General features: G+C 41.4%; 1 protein-coding gene across 1 annotated transcript in view; it reads left to right on the top strand.

Annotated features, from left to right (window-relative positions):
- Positions 1–2,056: 2,056 nt before the first annotated feature.
- The window catches only part of fam189a1 (family with sequence similarity 189 member A1), a 73,901-nt gene continuing 57,556 nt past the window's right edge, over positions 2,057–18,401 (top strand). The window contains exon 1 of the mRNA XM_026320278.1: positions 2,057–2,305. Coding sequence (XP_026176063.1) covers positions 2,057–2,305 — 249 coding nt within the window. The remainder of the gene's footprint in view (positions 2,306–18,401) is intronic.

The raw sequence follows: 18,401 nt of genomic DNA, 5'->3' as shown, positions 1-18,401 counted from the left end.
TAAAAACTGTATATGGACTTCTTGTTTACCTTTATTGATTTAATCTTTTTCCAAAAGTCCAAAGCTGTACCTGATTGGTTTTTTTTTGTTTTTTTTTTTTTGTTTCTACAAAATTCTTTAATACCTTTGCTTTCTGTTATGATCGATTTTTTTTTTTTTTTGTAGGGTAGAAAAAAGATTTTCATCAGTCAATCACGTTTTTTCTTGACTAAACAGAATTGATTTGTCTGTTAAGGGTGAGAAAATGGTGAAAGAAAGACTAAAGGCATCTTAACATTGCTTGTGTCGCTTGACTGATAGTCCACAGTGAAACAACACAAGAACAGTGACTTCTCAGAATTTAATCAGTTCATTGTGTTTTTGCTTCAGCCCTACTTGAGCCTTTACGCTGTATGTCATCTCATTAATCAAACATCAGAGCACTAGGCGGCGCAGGTGAGCTCTGGATAAATCAGCACAGTGTCAGTTGTATTTTAATGTGACTTTGTCAGTACTGTTCCCCACAGAGAAGTCAAAATGATACTTTTTGGTTTGGGGGATTTTTTATTTTTTTATTTTTTAAACCTCTTCAGGCCTTAAAAAAACCCTAAAAATAGGGACCACTAAACCCAGAGACAAGGGGAAAAAATTCTAATTTGTATAACACCCATGACAGATTTGATGTACAAGCAGAACTTGACTGATTTTTTTTTTTTTTTTTTTTTTTTTTTAATGGATCACAAGACAGAAAGGTTAGGAACCACTGGGATAGACAAAACACTAATGCAACCTCAGCCCTGTCAGGACATTTTCTAATGATCACTCATTGTTTAATAACGTGCAGCCCAGACACTCCAATTTACTGGTGCTCCTTAGGGGAACCCTCAGCAGCTGTGCTGCATTTTCTACCTGCCAGCACCTCTACCTAGAGCCTGCATGACGAAGGCCAGATGGTACAAAGCCAGTGTTCAATGTCAATGCAGCCGTGGTGCTGCGTGTGCAGGAGGCTGCGGCTGGAGTTGAGTCTAATCCATAGTCACCATCGACAAAAAAAGAAGAAAAAAAAATCCAATTTCTGTATCAGGAATCCAGATTACGTGGTGGAAATATGGACTGTGGCCCTTGACGCATCCAAAATGCGCACACTTTCCTTTTTTTTTTCAAGGAATGAATTTAATTTCTTAGAGGTGCTTAAGATGATCTTCGCCTGAGCTCACCACGTTTTCATCCACCATTACATCACCAGCAGTGGTAACAAATCACACGCTGTTTTTTTTCTCTTTTTTGTGGATGGTGCTTGATAGTAAAGAGCCCTCCTCCCCTTTTTCATCGTCATAGTAAAACAGACTCCATGCAGCTCGTCGCCATATAGACGCGCGGGGTGGCACATCTCCAGTGCGCAGTGTGCATCTCCTGCCCAGGCTGTTACATTTGCTGCCGTCTGTGAAAACCGCGGCTCACGCAGAAGAAGCGCTGCTCGGGCTCACGGCTGCGGATATTCAAACAGCAGAAACCCGCAAAATCCCGCACAGTTTCAACTCTTTGAACGCGGGGGTCCCCGTCGATTATTCACGCCTCCTATCCGGGCTTCATCTCTCGCTTTGAGTTGTTCGGGCAAACCTGCAGAGGCGAACATGACAGCATGACAATGGTGCAAAGCTGGTTGACAACAGGACGACGTGTTTGTGGTTTGCCCCTTTTTGCGTTGTGACTTTTGAGGGATGTGCTTTCTTTTTTTTTTTTTGTTTGCCAGATCACTCACTTATTTTGTATATTTCAACTTGAACATATTGGCACTTCGTGTGTGTTATGGTAAATATCCGGCGCCTTTTCCAGTGCGCTCTTTTCTCACCTTTCTCCTCACATCCGCCGCAGCGCGTCTCTAATTGGAGCCACTTCGAGCATCTTAATTGATGGAAATCAGCTTCCTCCGGCACTGACCGCGACTTACAGCGTTTACCAACGCGCTGCAGGCGGAAACACAGCGACTCTGCTGTTGTTGGATGATATTGTCGCCCTCCTGGTGCAGCTGCATTCGCCGTTCGCCCGGTCGGTCGTAGCCAAGCTGTCGGTGACGATGCCGTTGAACGCGCTGCCCCGCGGAGGCAGCAGCGGCATCGGTGGCCCAGGGTCTCTGAGCCCAGCGTCGCTGTCCCGCAGCCTGTCCCGGCTGAGGGAGTACCGGACCCGGACGAGGATCATGCTGGCTCTGGGGGTGTCTCAGATGGTCCTGGGGAGTCTCATCCTGGCCGTGAGCTTCGCGGCTCTGGCTCTCACCACATCACCCAGAGTCCGCCACTCGTGTCCTTTCTGGGCAGGTTTCTCTGTGAGTACACAACTACTACACGATACCTCTGTTTGCTTTGGTCCAACAAACACCATGCACTTTTCCTTCTTCTTCTTCTGAACACCTGATGTATTAACCTGACCCTGTGAAACTAACAGCATGGAAACGTGACAGGAATAATATTTATTTTTTGGATAGTTTAGGGTCAGCAAATGAATTTCTGTCACCTCTCACTGGATGTCTGGTATATTGACTAGGAGAGTAAAGTGTTTATGAACAGCTGCACATGGTCACAGAAACATTAAAACCTGCTTTAGTTATTTGATTTTATTATAATTTTTTGAGTTTGCAGAAACCTCCATTTTTATTCCCAGGTACAGAGCTGAACTGATGTGTCATTGCCAAGAAAAAAGGAAAAGATGTTTTTGAATGAATGTTTGTGGACAAATAGCTGGTCCTGTCCTGATGCAACACACACACACACACACACACACACACATATTAAATACTACCCAGTGCTCCCTCTTCTGTGCAGTGGAATCTGTTGGGGGAGACCTGTCGGTGAAATGTTGTGCTTTTCTACATGTGGACCTTTCATGGTGGTTCCTGTAAATATTTATGAATGCACATTTTCTTGGTTTCCTGCCAAAGACCCGGAGCAGGACTGGTCCATTAATTATAGAGGCAGTGGGGTAGAGTGCAGGGGTGAGGGGAGGTCTGTGGTCCAAGGGCCATCTGTGTGTGTGTGTGGGTGTGGGTGTGGGTTTGTGTGTGTGAATAAGAGAGGACATGTGTCATTGCCCGCCTGTGTGCAAGTTACAGGGGAATAGTACGTGACTACAGGGGTCAGAGGGCAAAGGTCAATGCAGATTCGTGATTGGCGCCTCAGGCTGATTTGACAGACTTTGCTGTAAAATGTGTTTTCGGACCTGTCAGCCTGCTGTGCTGCTTCTTGCCTTCTGTTATCTCTGTGCCCTGTGACACACACACACACACACACAGACCCATTTTGGCAGTGTGTTACTTATTGTGTCAGGCACAAACAAGTCACAATACATTTCACATATGTTACTTTAAAAACCAAGAGTTCGACCTGCCACAGAAAACACAGCTCATCAGACACGAGGGGACGTTTTATTGAAAATCATGGCCCTTCAATTTCCATATAATGAACAACCACACGTGACTTCATCTCTTAAATAAAACCTTCTCTTTTCAAAGAGAGCGGTAAAGCAACTTTTTTTCTTTACTGTTAAAATATCTGGTTAAATTCAGCCTCACATAAGCCTCTACACTGTTCCACCTCACTGATCTAAGGAGGTCTCTGCAAAAAGTCCCTGTTAGTGATAGATGAATTCTATACAGCACAGAGACGATGCTTGAGATGAATTCTTATGAAGAGGCACTTCAGCTGAGGATGATGTGTAAAATAAGGTTTACTTATATGCAGGTGTTCGGGGGCCGTAGCTCAGGCCGAGTCAGGTGCTGAAAACAAAACGGCTGCCGGCAGCAGGGACCATCGGCCTCACTGGCGCCAAAACCCAGATAATGTGGTTGAGACCAGCTTTCCATCTGGAGACTCTGGTGATAGAAGTGATTTGCCCACAAGCAATCAGGCTGTGAAAGTCATTCTTTGTGAAGCTGAGAGCGCTGCACTGCTGACAGCACTGTTAAATAGGTTTCAAAATTTCACAGACATAACAGACGAGGCTTTTATGGAAATCATGGACTTTTCAGTGCTCTGACACATGGCGCCAGGTTTAGCAGTTGATCATAAATATCTGCTTATTAGCGGAAAATGCTGTTTCTTTGCTTATTGGAAAAAGCCTGGGAGCTGATTTTTCTCTATCAACAATTTTGTCTGGGTAAATAAGGCAAATCAGCATCTCAATTAGCTGGGACGGGTCGCTTTCTCAGCTCTGCTCTGTGATTTTAACCTTATAAGAAGAGTTATGTGTACACGTGAACTTGCTGTGCATAGATTTAAGACTAAAGAATTATCTGTTTCTAATTTTGGAGCAGGAAAGTGGTGTTTATGCTTCGACATGTGTGGAGGGTATGTGTAAATCATGAATTGGTCCAGATGGTGGTGGGCCAAATGTGTAGGTTGTCCTGAAAAGCTGGCTCTTAGAAATTAGCTTAATGTAGCGTAATAATGTTCAATTTGACATCTAATTTGGGTTAAGATGAACGTCTCATATTTTGCCGACAGGTGTCCCTGAAACCAGGTGTAAACCGATAACTCAGCTGCTTGATGCTGAGACCATGTAAATATGATTAACATTTAACCTTGAAGCCTTCGTGTCGAGCTTCCTGTCGTATTGCTGATCTGATTTAATAAGAAACGTGACAGCAAACCCTCAGCCTACACTCTGTGTGTGCGCTCTGTGTGTGGTCACTGTGGGGTGTCATTAAAGAGCCCTGTGTGATGATGGGTGTTGTGGGATTTCATCACAATCACAGCAAGAGGAGGTGTAATCTGTACTTCCTACCGCCGAGCTCTGCCTGCACCGACCCCAGGCTTGTAATCATCCCACACCAGTTCAGTAACTTTTTAGCTCGGGCAGAAAAGCCGCTCCCTGTCAAGTGAAGATGACGCAGGGCTGTGGCGATAAGTGGTGCAGGCCCAGGCTGCAGACTGCGCAAAACCATAGCGTTCAGTCACCTCCTCTGTGCTCCAGCCAGATCAGCAGCAGGTTTAGGATACCTGTTGGCTGTGAATCACGCTGCCCTGCCAGGTCTGGCTAATAAATGAGGCATCGTGGCCTAGCAAGCTGTCAGCAGCTGACATGCAGAACAAATTACTGTCCACCTCGCATCTCCATGAATTAAACTCCGAACTGCTCCAAACACACATACACATGAACGCACGAACAGCCTCTCATTTCCTACCATGGAGAATAAGGACACCTTATACAGACTATATAAGTCAATCAGAACCAGTCAGTGCAGGCATCATTTACAAATTCACCTTAGATTTCTATAATCTCACTGGGACTTTTCCTCTAGTCCAGATCTCCAGACAAGGATTTACTTCTTTACCCCCCCCCCCCCCCCAACCACCATCCTCTTGGTTGTGTGAAAGCAATCTATAGACATGTCATAGAAAAGACAGCTTAGGATGGTATTATTGCTGTTTGTTGTTGTGAGGCCTATGCTGCATTTCCAGCATCAACATGCAGCAAATTCTGCACTAATCTGACTGTGTGTGTGTGTGTGTGTGTGTGTGGTGTGTGTGTGTGTGTGTGTGTGTGTGTGTGTGTGTGTGTGTGTGTGTGTGTGTGTGTGTGTGTGTGTGTGTGTGTGTGTGTGTGTGTGTGTGTGTGTGTGTGTGTGTGTGTGTGTGTGTGTGTGTGTGTGCGCGTCTTTATATGGTTGTATGGACACATTTTACTCTACCATTCGTGTGAGGACATTTTTGCTGGGCCTCACAATTTCAAATGGTTTTTTTGAGGGTTAAGACTTGGTTTTAGTGTTGGGGTTAGGCACTTAGTGATGATGGTTAGGGTTATGTTCTGAGGAATTCATTATGTCTATACATTTCCTCACTTCTATAGTGAGACATGACTGAGGGGGCAGGAAGGTAAAGGATCCACACTGAAAAAAATTGTCTTGTTTTTTTTTAGCCTCAGGCCTCCAGGGATGAGGATGGAGTCATGTGAGTTTTTTTGTTCCTCTGACTTTTCTTTCAGTGGCCCCCACAAGTTACTATTAAACCTTTGAACTATCTCAACATCACAATGTGCAATCATTGTTCCCAGATAATATTAAGTTTTATTTTAAGACTAAAAACCTACAAAACTGACATTTCCATAAGCCTCAATGTATTATGTTTAGTGCTAATTAGGGAACATTGGCATGCTAATATAAGCATCAGTTAATCTGCCAAATGTAGCAATTTAGTCATTGTAACTGCGAGCCTACTGAAGCACTCCTGTGCCTACGTACAGCCTCACAGAGCTGCATGTTCTTTGCATTTTTGTTTTGAAGTTCGAATCTGAGTAAAAACTGCTCCAGATTTGTTTTTCTCCGCAAGACTTTGTGTTTTGTGCTGTTTGGACAGTAGAAAGCACAACTACGAAAGATAAAGCGGCAACAAACATCCCTCAAGTTTGCTACAAGGCCTCTCATAGGAATTAATGCTAGTAGAGAGATTTTTAATTTAATCTGCTTGTTGTTGGAAAATCTTGTTTGCCACACTGAATATCTGGATTTACATCTTATTTTCTTGAATGAGGAGCACAGAGCAGCAGTTACGCTGGTGGACGACGACAGAGAGGCAAAATATTTGATTTGGTTGTCTAGTTGCCGGTTTCTGTTGTTTCTGCAGCGAGTGAGTGTGAAGCATCATTAATTAACTGGCTTATTAGGCAGAGGGAGTATCCTGGCAACAGGTTTTAATACACACAGACACACGCTCAGTCTTCGAAGTGTAGTCTGTTGCTCTGGAAATCATCATCATTTTGATGAAAAGGCTGTCAGTTGCATATGAATGAAGTGAGTCCAGTTGGTTTTGCTGTCAGTATTTTCACTCATTTCTTTGGAGATTATTTTTTTTCACCAACAGCTAAATTTACTATGTTCTATTAAAACCCTTATAATAAAAGGGCGATTCATCTAAAATAGAAACTGCCAGGATGCAGGGTTTCAGTAAAGGACTATTCATACAAATTACAAACCATTTTCTAGCTTTAGTTTAATTTAGTTTTAGTTCATTTAGTCTTCAGATATTTATTTTGTTTGCTGTGCTCACAGAATTAAAGGATTATATTTAAAAAAAAAAAAAATCAATACTGCAGATCTCTCCAGATTTTGCCAACAGAATGATTTTCACAGGGACTATTTCTTAATTAGGAAGACATCCAAATGAAAATGTGTTCTGCGGAGCCACAGAGAAAGATGTTGCTGATTCAGTGCTGTGAGCTGCATGAATTAAGTTTTATTCACCTTATGTATGTTGTGATGATCGGAAAGATTTCAGATGTACATGTCAAAACCAAAACAATATGTATGACCATACATCATATATGCTAAAAAAGGGTTATTATTAATAACAATTATTGTTATTATTGTTATCCTTAAGACAATGACTCTTTTTTTTTTTTAAAAAAAAAAACCTCAGGGCGTATTTGCTAACAGGCTTAACATGAAGCTCCACTTTGTTGTTTTGATGCAGCCCGTTTATTCCCAGCTGTCGTTGGGGACATGGCTCTTCAGATGTTTTACTCATTTGGTCAGTTTAGATTAAATAGGGAGTGTGGTCAGCACACATGCTCTCACACCAGACCACTCCAGGCTACACCAGCCTGTCTTAAATCTCATATTGATCAGCTAATTAGATGGATTCCCATCAATCACTGGACTTGTGTGTACTTTTAGGTTTACTCCACCATCATGTGAGTCTGTCTTTTTTCTTTCTTTTTTTTATGTCTCTGCACTGATCTCACTCTTGCGTTCAAAGCAGGCGTGCGGTGTGATGATGTCATGTAGTTTTAATGCTCAGCCTGTCCCGAGGTGTCACTGAGCAGTTGTAATTCACTTTCCCGCTGCAACTTTCCATAATAAGTAAGTAGGCACTCAGCCTGCTGCTACTCATTACTCTGAGGACCCTCCAGTGCAACCAGTGAGCACCATAACGGTGCAGAGAACAGCTCGTCCTTGCTAGCTTTTACACACGCACACACGCACGCACACACACACACACACACACATCTGAGGAAGCCTCTAATATGTTAAGTTGTCATCTTTATTTAATTCCCTTTGCTTTGCCGATGCATCTAGAGTGTATCTTGTTTCTTCGTCCATTTCTACAAATATATTTGGTTTGATCATGTTCATCGTTGGGGATATGATGATCTTATCTGCTTCAGTGAACAACATATTATCATTCAAGTCTATTTGTTACATGGCATGCCCTTTTCTCCGTTTGCTCTACAGCAGGTTACCTAATGAAGCACTGAAGCATCCCAGCTGAGAAACTGACATTGTATTATGCCAACGCTTGGCTGACAAAGCAGTCATCTTTGAAATGCAAAGGAAAAAGATAAATGTTGCATTTCAGGGGAAGAGCTGACGGTATTAATGATATCAGCCGCTGTATTGTGTTCTTCAAGGAGACCAAATAAAGAGAATTTTCTTTGGGACATTGTGAACAAACTTCTCACTGAGACCCAGTGATGTGTCAAAACGCAGCTCTCTCCTTCCTTTCTTTGGGATCGCTACACTGAGACTTCAGGAGGGGTATAAAAACAGCCGCTTTGTTGAACATGGTTTAACTTTTGCAATGCATCATCATCTTGCAGAGTAGTTCTCTGGGCAGGCAAACTGGTGCAGCTTCCTCTAAGATTACTTACTCTTAGACTGCAAGTCAGGGTTGTTTTTTTGACTAATTAAATTGCAGATTTGTTTTCTTGGACGGGTTTGCGAATATAAGAAAAACTCACCTCTAGTGCATAACATGAGATTATCAAATATCTGGGTTTGTCTGACCAAGAGTCCAACACCCCAAAATATTCAATTTGCTGTAAAGTGAGACAAAGAAGAGAGAGAAATTCTCACATTTAAAAACCTTGAGCCAGCGAATGTTTGGGATTTCTGCTTGGAAAGCAACTTTGCAGATCAGTGATTTCTCAATGCCATGATATCTTACCAGAGTTGTAACATCCTATATCTGATGAGCCCACAGACACAACATATCTTGTTTCTCATCAGGCAGCACTTATAGCACACTACTCTAATATAACATTAAGCCTACACAGAATCAGATGTGATGCTTTAGATGAATCAAGCACTTCAAGCATGTTTGACATCAACACACTTTGAAAATTCAAATTTGCTGGAATGATTTAGGTCCACGTCACTTAGCAAGTGTCATCGAAACAATACAAAGTTGTTCTGAGCAATCACCTATGATAAAACATTTCTATCCTAATGGGAGTGGTCTCTCCCAAGATGACTATGCCCCCACCCATAGGGCATGAGGGGGACACTGAATTATTTGATGAGTATGAAAATGATGTGACTCATGTGAAGTGGCCTTCACAGTCACCAGAACCCAACCCAATTTCCTCTTGGGGATTAATAAAGTTTCTCTCTCTCACTTCATGTTAATTTTTACATTGTCACTCGTGTGTATGTTATTAGTCTAAACATGAACGAGAAACAGACTATTGCTATTTGTGACCTTAAAAGTAATGTTAAAGTTCCCCTGTCCTCACAAGTGTTTTTCCTGTTGTTACTTCACTATGTTCTTTGCTTATGTGAGCTTTTGCATTATAAAGTCTTGTATTTAGAGACACTTTCATGTATGTACACACCCAACTGCACCCACAGAGCACAAACAGTCTCCATTAAGTCTCCACAGTTTTGATCTTGGAAGAGTGAAACTGCTTGATGTGTAACGAACGCTCTGCAGTTTCTGTTTTTGTGGGTCTTTTTTATGCTTAAACTGGAAAAGGACAGAGAGAGAAGAGAAACAGAGTGAGATGGGTTGATGTGTCATGAGTAAATTGTTTTATGATGTGAATGCATGATGCGTTATCACAGATCTCTGGTGTAAATCCTCCTTTTCCGTCCTCTGCATGCTCTTGTTTGTAGTGGGCCTGTGTGTTAGTCGGACCTGCAGCCCAGGACGCGCCTGACACATCACTTGATGCTGCACTTCTTTACAAACAGCCCTGACCGGCCGCCAGCAGGTCTGCCTACAGACTGCTGAATAGAACAGGCCATCAGTGTTGAGCTGAGCTGTGAGGGGGGAGCGAAGCCAGAAACAGAGAAATCAGAGCAGTGAGGTGACCAAAGGCAAATGTCTATTCTGAGATTGTTATTCTGGTGCTGCTTTATAAGATAAAGGTGTTGCATTAAGAACAAACCCCTCACAGATGCTGCTACTGTACAGCACCTGTGTTTACATTGATTCTACTTCTGTGCTTGTGCCAAATCCAACAGGAAAGTCGTGCTTTTTGAAGCAGACTCACCTTTCATTTGGACTGAATGGAGCGTTTTAGGTTTCTTGTGAAGCGAAAGACATCCACTTCCTCCTCCTGGCTTTGACCTGGGTGAAGATGTTTACAGAGGTTTTTTTTTTTTTTTTTTCTTTTTTCCAAAAATAAAAGCTTTTCAGTGGCGTGCTGCAACAGGCCATCATCAGTATGACGGTCTCATATGTGTCTCATACCCACAGACACACTGACAGATGGAGCTTTGTTGATTTGTTTCACTTCTAACCTCTACCCTGTAACTTCTTCCTGCTGTAACAAAGCCGACTGTTGTCCCTCCCTCCTGCGGTCTATAGCTGATCAATGGAAAGCCTGCTGACTAGAGCCTCCCTTTGTTCTATGATTAGCAACTGTGTGTTGTGTTGGATAGTGCTTTTGTGAGTGTGGGAGGTGAGGCCATAGGTGTGTGGATGTGTGTATTTATTTGTATATATGGAGCTGGAGACTCATATATGAATATGTGACTTTTCCAAAATGAAGAAAACATTTGTCAAACACTGACATTTGTAAACTTACTAAAAACTTTGCCCTTTAATGCACTTCACAGCACGTCTGGATAATAATGGTATATTGAAAAAAAAGTATGTTGCTGTTTGCTGTTGCTTATTGTTAAAAAAACAAAACAAAACAAAACCATTGTGGTTTAAATGTTACAGATATGCAAATGTATCATCTAGTCTTCCTGGTCCAAACATAGTCGTAACAGCAGCAGAGCAGCGAGGATCAAATAGAGAAGCCTGAGTATTTTTAGACATCAGAGATTAGTTATTATTAGTTAAGATGTGTTAGGCAGCTCTACAAAGATATTTTTGTAACTTTCCAAAACAGACCGATGATGATGATGATGATGATGCTGCTCTTTTTATGTGTCCCATCGAGTGCAGCAGTGCGAATCCCTTTTTGTAGACACTTTCTGTCACAGCTGCGTGATTTATTGAATCTTGTGATAGTTGGCTTTGCACACCACCTTTCCTTTCCTGCGTTTGCCTGAAAATGGTTTGTTTGAAGAATTAATGTTTGAGGAAGAGCAGCAATGATTAGTCAGTTAATCAGTTGGTCCATTGACAGAAAATGAATCCAGAACGTTTTTGATAAATATTTAATCATTTCCATTATTTTTCAAGCAAACCTGCCAAAACTGCACCAGTACTGGCTTTAAAAAGGTGATTGGTATTTTCATAAAAAAAAAAAAAAAAAAAACATTTTTAAAAAAGGGGAGAAGGGGGGCACTTGAGGTAATCAAGAAAATAATTGGTTGTTTTACTGATAATGAATATAATTGTTAGTTGCCGCCCTAGGTCTTAAACAGGACAGAAACATGTCCAAGAAACCTTGAATAAGGGAGAACATTAAGCTACTAGCCATCTCAAATACAGTGAAAATGCCACAATAAAAGAAGAGGAAAAAAGTTCACTGCTTTATTATACAGGAATGTAGATTCTTTTTTATATACTCCTAAATAGGGTCCTAAGAAATTTCTTTGAAAACCCATATATATCAGTCCTTTCACAACCTTTACTTTTCCAAGAGAACAGCAGGTGAGTTAGTGTTCACATCCACAGTTGATTTAAAAACTAAAACACAAATCAGTAACACAGTCTCTGGTAATAAATAAATGATACATAGTCACTGAAAACATGAAACATGTTTTACCTGGAAATTCATCTGGAGGTCAATAAGTTCAACAGCACTGACTGAAATAAAAGTTTCTCTCTGTACCAAACTACATGGTTCTTTCCAGGAACTAGAAAGAAATTGTTAAGAAACAATGGACCCTTAAGATAAAACATTACAAATAATAATAAATAAATAAATATCCAGCATTTTCCTGCTGAAAAGGGGGTAACAAGGCTGAGTCTGAGTCTGTTTCTTTGGAAAAATGAGCCTCAGGGGTAAATTCTCCAGGTCAAATGTTGAACCTTTAACAGCAGTTAATGGTGTACAAAAGGTCATCAGATCAGAGGAAGCATTTGCCTATCAGTCGAACACACACACACTCACATACACACACACACACACACACAGTCACCACTGTGTCTTTGTCAAGTCCAGTAGCATAATCTTAAGGTAATTTTTCAGTCCTAATGGGCTGAAAGATTAATTTCCTTATGGTTTCTCGCTGTTTGTGTTGTTTCATTAATACATATTGCACTGGCAACAGGACGACAGGCCTAACCATTCATCTCTGGATGTTTTCCCAGGGCTCTGTGTGTATATATCTATGTCAGTGTGTCTGTAAAGCAGAGAAAAGAAGATGGAGAAGGAAAGAACAAAGTACAGGACTGACTGATCTGACACTCTAACACATCTGCCTTTTAGGGGGCCTCTGTGAGGTTTTAATAACTGCAAAAGGCTTCAGAAAAGAAGGGAGGTGGTTTTATTTTCTCTCCACAGGTTTCTCTGTAGAAACACCATCCTACTTTTTCCACCTCACTTCTGCTCTGCCCGTCTTGGCACTTTCTTTGCACACTATTAAGAAAATGTGTCTTTGTCCCCACATTAGGTGCCATCCTAGGCACAGTTTGCATTGTTCAGGGTCTGTGGGCTGCGCTGTGATGTAGTAGAATGACATTCATGATTTCCAGAAAAGAAAAATCTTTGTCCTCACTGTTTCTTGTTGAAGGCAGTAGTACTAAACGCTCATTTATTTTAAACTGCTCTGGGGCCGCAGGGGGTTGTGGGAGTTACTGTTTTTTTTTTTCTTTCATAATTCACAAGTTGATTTTTTTCTTTATTTATTTTTGCTTTTTTGGCTTTTAAATGAGGTTTTCAGGAAAGAGTAGGGTGGATTAATGCTGAAACAAAAGAAGAAGGGGGTCACTACTGCAGCTTTTTCTGTTTCGCTGCAGGGGATGATGGGGAATCTGAGGGTGTTGCTGAATGTTAAGGAGACCAGCCAGGCCCCAGGACACGGGCTCCTCCCTCAGGTTGATATTTCACCTCCCTCCTCCTTCGTACCAACTCTGTGTTTCTTTTGGCACCGTTTTAGCTTGGTTAGCATCCCTCATCCCCCACCCCTTCCATAATCGACACTCTTTGATCTGACTCTCTGCCAGTCCCTGAAGGTTACGTCTCTGTAGGATCCGTGTTTCAGCTTGTGACTGTAGGAGTGTGTGCACCTCTGGGATTGCAGAATTTTTAGGAGTGTGTACATCTGTCCTAGAAATATGAAATGTGTGTGTGTTTTTTGAAAATGCAATATTGCAATATGAAGAATCTGTTTCAAGTTCAAACATATATGTGTTGTGTGTATCTTTCATGAACATCATGAGCTGCTTTTCTGTTTCCTAATTTCCTCTGTCTGTGGTTATAGATGCCAGGTTTCATTTTTATATTTGTATTTCACTTACAAATATATTGATGTGAGGGGAAACACTAGATCAGCAAACTATTTCTACTTTATTAACTCTAACTCCTTATTCAGCACAGCTCTCACGACCACAGTACTGCAGTGCAAAAACCTTCAAATGTGCTGTACATGTTTTGTTTTGTTTTTTTTTACAGTAAGTTTATAATTTTTCAAGCAAAAATGCCAAACATTGTCTAGTTCCCACTACTCTTGTTAGTTTTCTCTGTCTTATAATTGGAAACTGAACATGTTTGGATTTGTCAGGCAAAATAAGCTGTTTGAAGACGTCATCTTGTCCTCCAGTGCTATAAATACAAACTATGGCTGCATGGGACAAACAATAAACAAGACACCAGAACAATTAATTCAACATACACACACACACGCACGCACGCACGCACGCACATGCACACGCCCCATCCCCCTCGGACACCATTTCATTTTACCGTTCACCTGTCAATCAAACGAGTTGATGCTGCTGTGGCTTTGGTGCACGTCAGTTGCGTCAGGTGCGCCACGCGCGCCACGCGCCTGCTTTGGGAAAAGGCCGCATGAAATATCGAAAGTCTCATGATATATAACAGGAAGTATAGGTTATGTTCCTTCAATGACGCAGTGGGCTGGAGCTTGAGTCGCGTTACGGAAGATCAAGTAGAACGGATTGGCTATTAGCAGTGTCTTACTTTTACTTTGAAGAAAGAACGCGATGATCTTCGGAGCGTCTTCATTAATGGACACCTGAGATCATAATGTAAGTAACAGTGAACTTGAAATGTATGGCATGTCTGTATGTGAACATTGGATTAGGACTTGGATTAGTTTGGTAATCGGCCACTGAGTTTTATGCTGAACCTGTTGATAAAATGCCCAGACTCCAAAAACAAACCTCCCTGAATGAATTACACAACTGGACACTGATCTGGCCACTGATGGGAGTTAACTATGATTATGGTACAATCTGTGAGTAGTCGATATTCATATCTAATAGCTGGCCACATAAATCAACAGTTATATTTGTGACATTAGGCTGCCCAAATAAAACTGGACTGGACTATCCTAGAGTGTTGTGCTGTTAATAAATAGCATCCTTTTCTATATGTATGTTTATTGTTTGCAGTTTTCAAATTGCCTTTGACTATATTAGAAGAGATTGTGGATATGAAATAATATCCAGCATACAGGATATACAGATGCACTACCAGTGGCTGTTGCAGGCTGTTTGACAAATATAATCTTTGGATTGTGTTATTTCCAGGGCAGGAGACACTGATGCTTATGGGTACTTAGTTTCTGTAATGGCAAAGCCTGACACTCACATCACTGTAGATGGCAATCACAGAACATTTCCAGCCCTGCAGAAACAATGAAACATATTTTACAGGAGTGAAAAACAGTGATCAACAGAATAAAAACAGCGGGTTGGCTAACACCTAGAAAATCACTTGTTGCATTATGAAATTGTGTGAGCCCCCAGCTCCATATAATCCTTTTATGATTCCTCACCACATCTGCTGCGATTCAGTCGCCGGAAAAGCACAACATCCTGTGCTCCTCAAAAAATAAGGCTTCTGATGGAAATGGGAACATCTTGATATGGTGACATGTGATCTGCAACTGTGGAAACAGAAGCACCATTGTTGTTCAGTGTTGACTTTGATTAGACCCTCGTCTTGGATGGTTACTATGACAACCAGAGACAGTTACTATGGCTAGTTGCCAGTCAGCATCATTTGGAGGAGGTGAGGAGAGTGGGGGTCTCTGTCTCTATCTCTGTCTCTCTCTGTCGCCTGTTGAAATTAGCTTTAAGGAGGAGAAGATGTGAGGGTAAGAAAGAGCGAAAGCTTGCAGCACATGAAGATCAGTTTGACGAGAGACTTGTCGTGGGTAAAATGACAGGCTTTGAGAGAGAAAACAAGATAAATGAAAGCAAAGGAACAACAAAGGGTTCAGAGAAAAGTGACTTCTATAAGTGGAACAAGGATGGAGAGTCAAATGTTTTGGTTGAAGTCAATTACAGCTGCAGTTCTGTGGACCAGTGAATCTGCCCATGTCTCATGCCTCTGTATCCCTCTCATTAGCTGGCACTGGAGGACAAAAACACTGGTTTCTACATGTGCATGTGTGCAGCGGCTCAACCCTAACAGCTCACAGGCTTCTCTTGTACTTTCTGCAGCTCCGGCACAGGATGAGGCCATGTCTGTATTCTGCACCATGTTTACACCTGCTATGTCCTTTTCTTTGACTCACTCTCAGTTCCCCGTCTTGTGTCTCATGTCCTTTCTGCTCTGCTCGTGTCCCTCCTATACAGCTCTTTGTCATTAGAGAGAGACTTGTTGGTTGCTCCCAGCAACAAGATCAAGCTGAGTGACATTTTGCTAGAAATCAGACACTGCTTTGGACCAAAACAGATTTCTTTTTTCCATACACCACTGTGCACAATTTTTAGGCCCCTTAAAGTGAGGCTGTTTCACTCTTTGCCATTAAAACAGTATGAGTTATCCTCGGTGAACATGCTCGCAGCATTTCATAGTGTTTGACAGGCAGGTTGTTTCAGCATCTTGGAGAACGTGCCACAGTTCTGGGATATAGTCTGTCTCAGTGTCTTCTGTGTGTGTAGCAGGACTCTTGTCTCCGAAGATCGTTCTTTATGACTGTGGCTGTATGTTTGGGCTCGTTGTTGTATTGCACCTATGGCAGCTCAGAACATATCGCTCCTTCAGGCAAAGAAAGTCTAATATGCAAATATGAAAACAAAAGGAAATGAAGATTGTCGCCGATTTGAAAACACAGACACTGTTTAATACAGTGAAAGGGTGAAAACACAGCCAAATGATGCGAAATTTAACAAGTGAATTACAAAACAGCAGAAGATCAGTCCTGTTGAGCATTCCTTAGAAACTTATATTTTCTTGTAATCAATTTTTGCAGCATTTGCTGCTTTTGGTTGTTGTGCTGTCACATTGGTGAAAAGGTTTTCCATCCATCCATCCATCCATTCATCACCTATACCTGCTTATTCTTATTTTAGTCATCTGCTGGAGTCTATCCCAGCTCTGTCTGGGTGAAAGGCAGGGGTATACCCTGGCCAGGTCACCAGTCCATTGCAGGAAAATGCATGTAAAATTCAGTGGATCTTATTTAGGTAGAAACAATAGTCACACAAGATCACGATGATGCTACTATCAGACTATCAGTAATCATATTTTTCAGCCTTAAAGGTGAGTGGACATTTTTGGACAAGAACAGGAGAAACAGGTGATGCTCACTGAGGAAACATATCAAATCTAAAATACTGTAATGTTTCGGAAAGTTGGGTTCACTGTCAGTGTAGCAGGTGAGCTGTGCTTAAAACTGGCTAATATTGATGAGGCTTAGCTTGAATTTTCATTTGCTCAAGTGAAGTTGATCAGTAGCCTACATTACACTCAAAACCCCCTTTTAGACATTATTTTCCAAAAATGTAACATTTGTGTCTCATATTGTTAATTGTGGATATATGGAGACATGAATTGTTTTCAGCTAGAAAAGTGGGACATGACTAAAGCGGCTGGAGAACCAGTGGCTGAACTGCCCTGACGTTGTCGGATAACGTAGGAATAATTGATAATAAAGCGTTTCTACTGAAAGCTCAGGAATGCCGTCGTTGAATCTGGGGTTTTGGAGATTCCTCTTACATCAGTGACCTACTTGATGAGTGGGATGATCCGAACACATGAAAGAAGATCTTAGTGCTTGTTTGATGAGTCTGTGTATGTGGGGATGACGCAGGCGGTGTCTTTGAACAGCTGGAGTCAAAAAAACACTGAACCTGTGGGCTTCAAACATGGAAGGGCAGCAGTCCTTTGAAACATGAAAAGTGAAGATCTGATCAAAATGTCACTGTCAGGAAAAAGCAGAGCAGAGTTGAACCTTTGAATATAAAAGCATGTATCTGGGGAAGTACCTCACACAGACATAATACATTATGCTTATGGCAAGTGGATTTCTCTCACCATTTGTATCCATGAATAACATGAATGACTAACATGTATGGAAAATGCTGATTAAAATCTTTTTTTTTTTTTGCTCTTGTTTCTTGTTTATCTCTCATTTTATATAGTGTTATCTTCTGGCTGTACTGCAGTGCTTGGTACAGGAAATTCTCACCTCTCCTGTCCTGGACAAGGTGTAAACAGAAGCAGAAAATGTAGACAGACCAACCAGACCAAGAGTCTAGTGGTGCAGGATGGGAAAGACAGAAAAACATGCCATTATTGCAGCTTCAGCATTAAATATGTTTATCCATGTATTATGATGCAAATGTGGCATACATAAATGCTTTTCTGGCATAAAACTCTAGTGCAAAACACACAGCTCATCATGAATGATCTGAGCAAATGGGAGAGGTGGGAGCCTATGAATCAGCCTATAGTGATGACTGCCTCCTCTCCAAGAGTTCAAGCTAAAAACCTTATTCCATACCATCTTTGTGGGATTAGAAAAGCTATATTACAATCAATTGGTCCATTGGCTAATACTAGTTTCATCAGCTTCATCTTTTTTTTTTTTTTTTTTTTTAAGTCTATGTCTCCCATAGACACAGTCTGTATACTGTCAGTAGTCAGATCCCTTAACTGTGTGCGACTGACATACACTGTAAATCTTCATGACACCGTTTATGGGAGTGTTGTCTCTCAGGTTGGCTAATGTACTGTAGCCAATTATCACTGACATAATAACAACGTGACAGAGCACAGATGTGTTTACTGAAAAAAAAAAACAAAGTGCAAATACAAACAGCAATCTTTAT

This window comes from Mastacembelus armatus, chromosome 3, assembly GCF_900324485.2.
Source record: "Mastacembelus armatus chromosome 3, fMasArm1.2, whole genome shotgun sequence".
In the NCBI taxonomy this organism is placed as follows: domain Eukaryota; kingdom Metazoa; phylum Chordata; class Actinopteri; order Synbranchiformes; family Mastacembelidae; genus Mastacembelus; species Mastacembelus armatus.
This window is presented reverse-complemented; position numbering and strand designations above follow the sequence as displayed.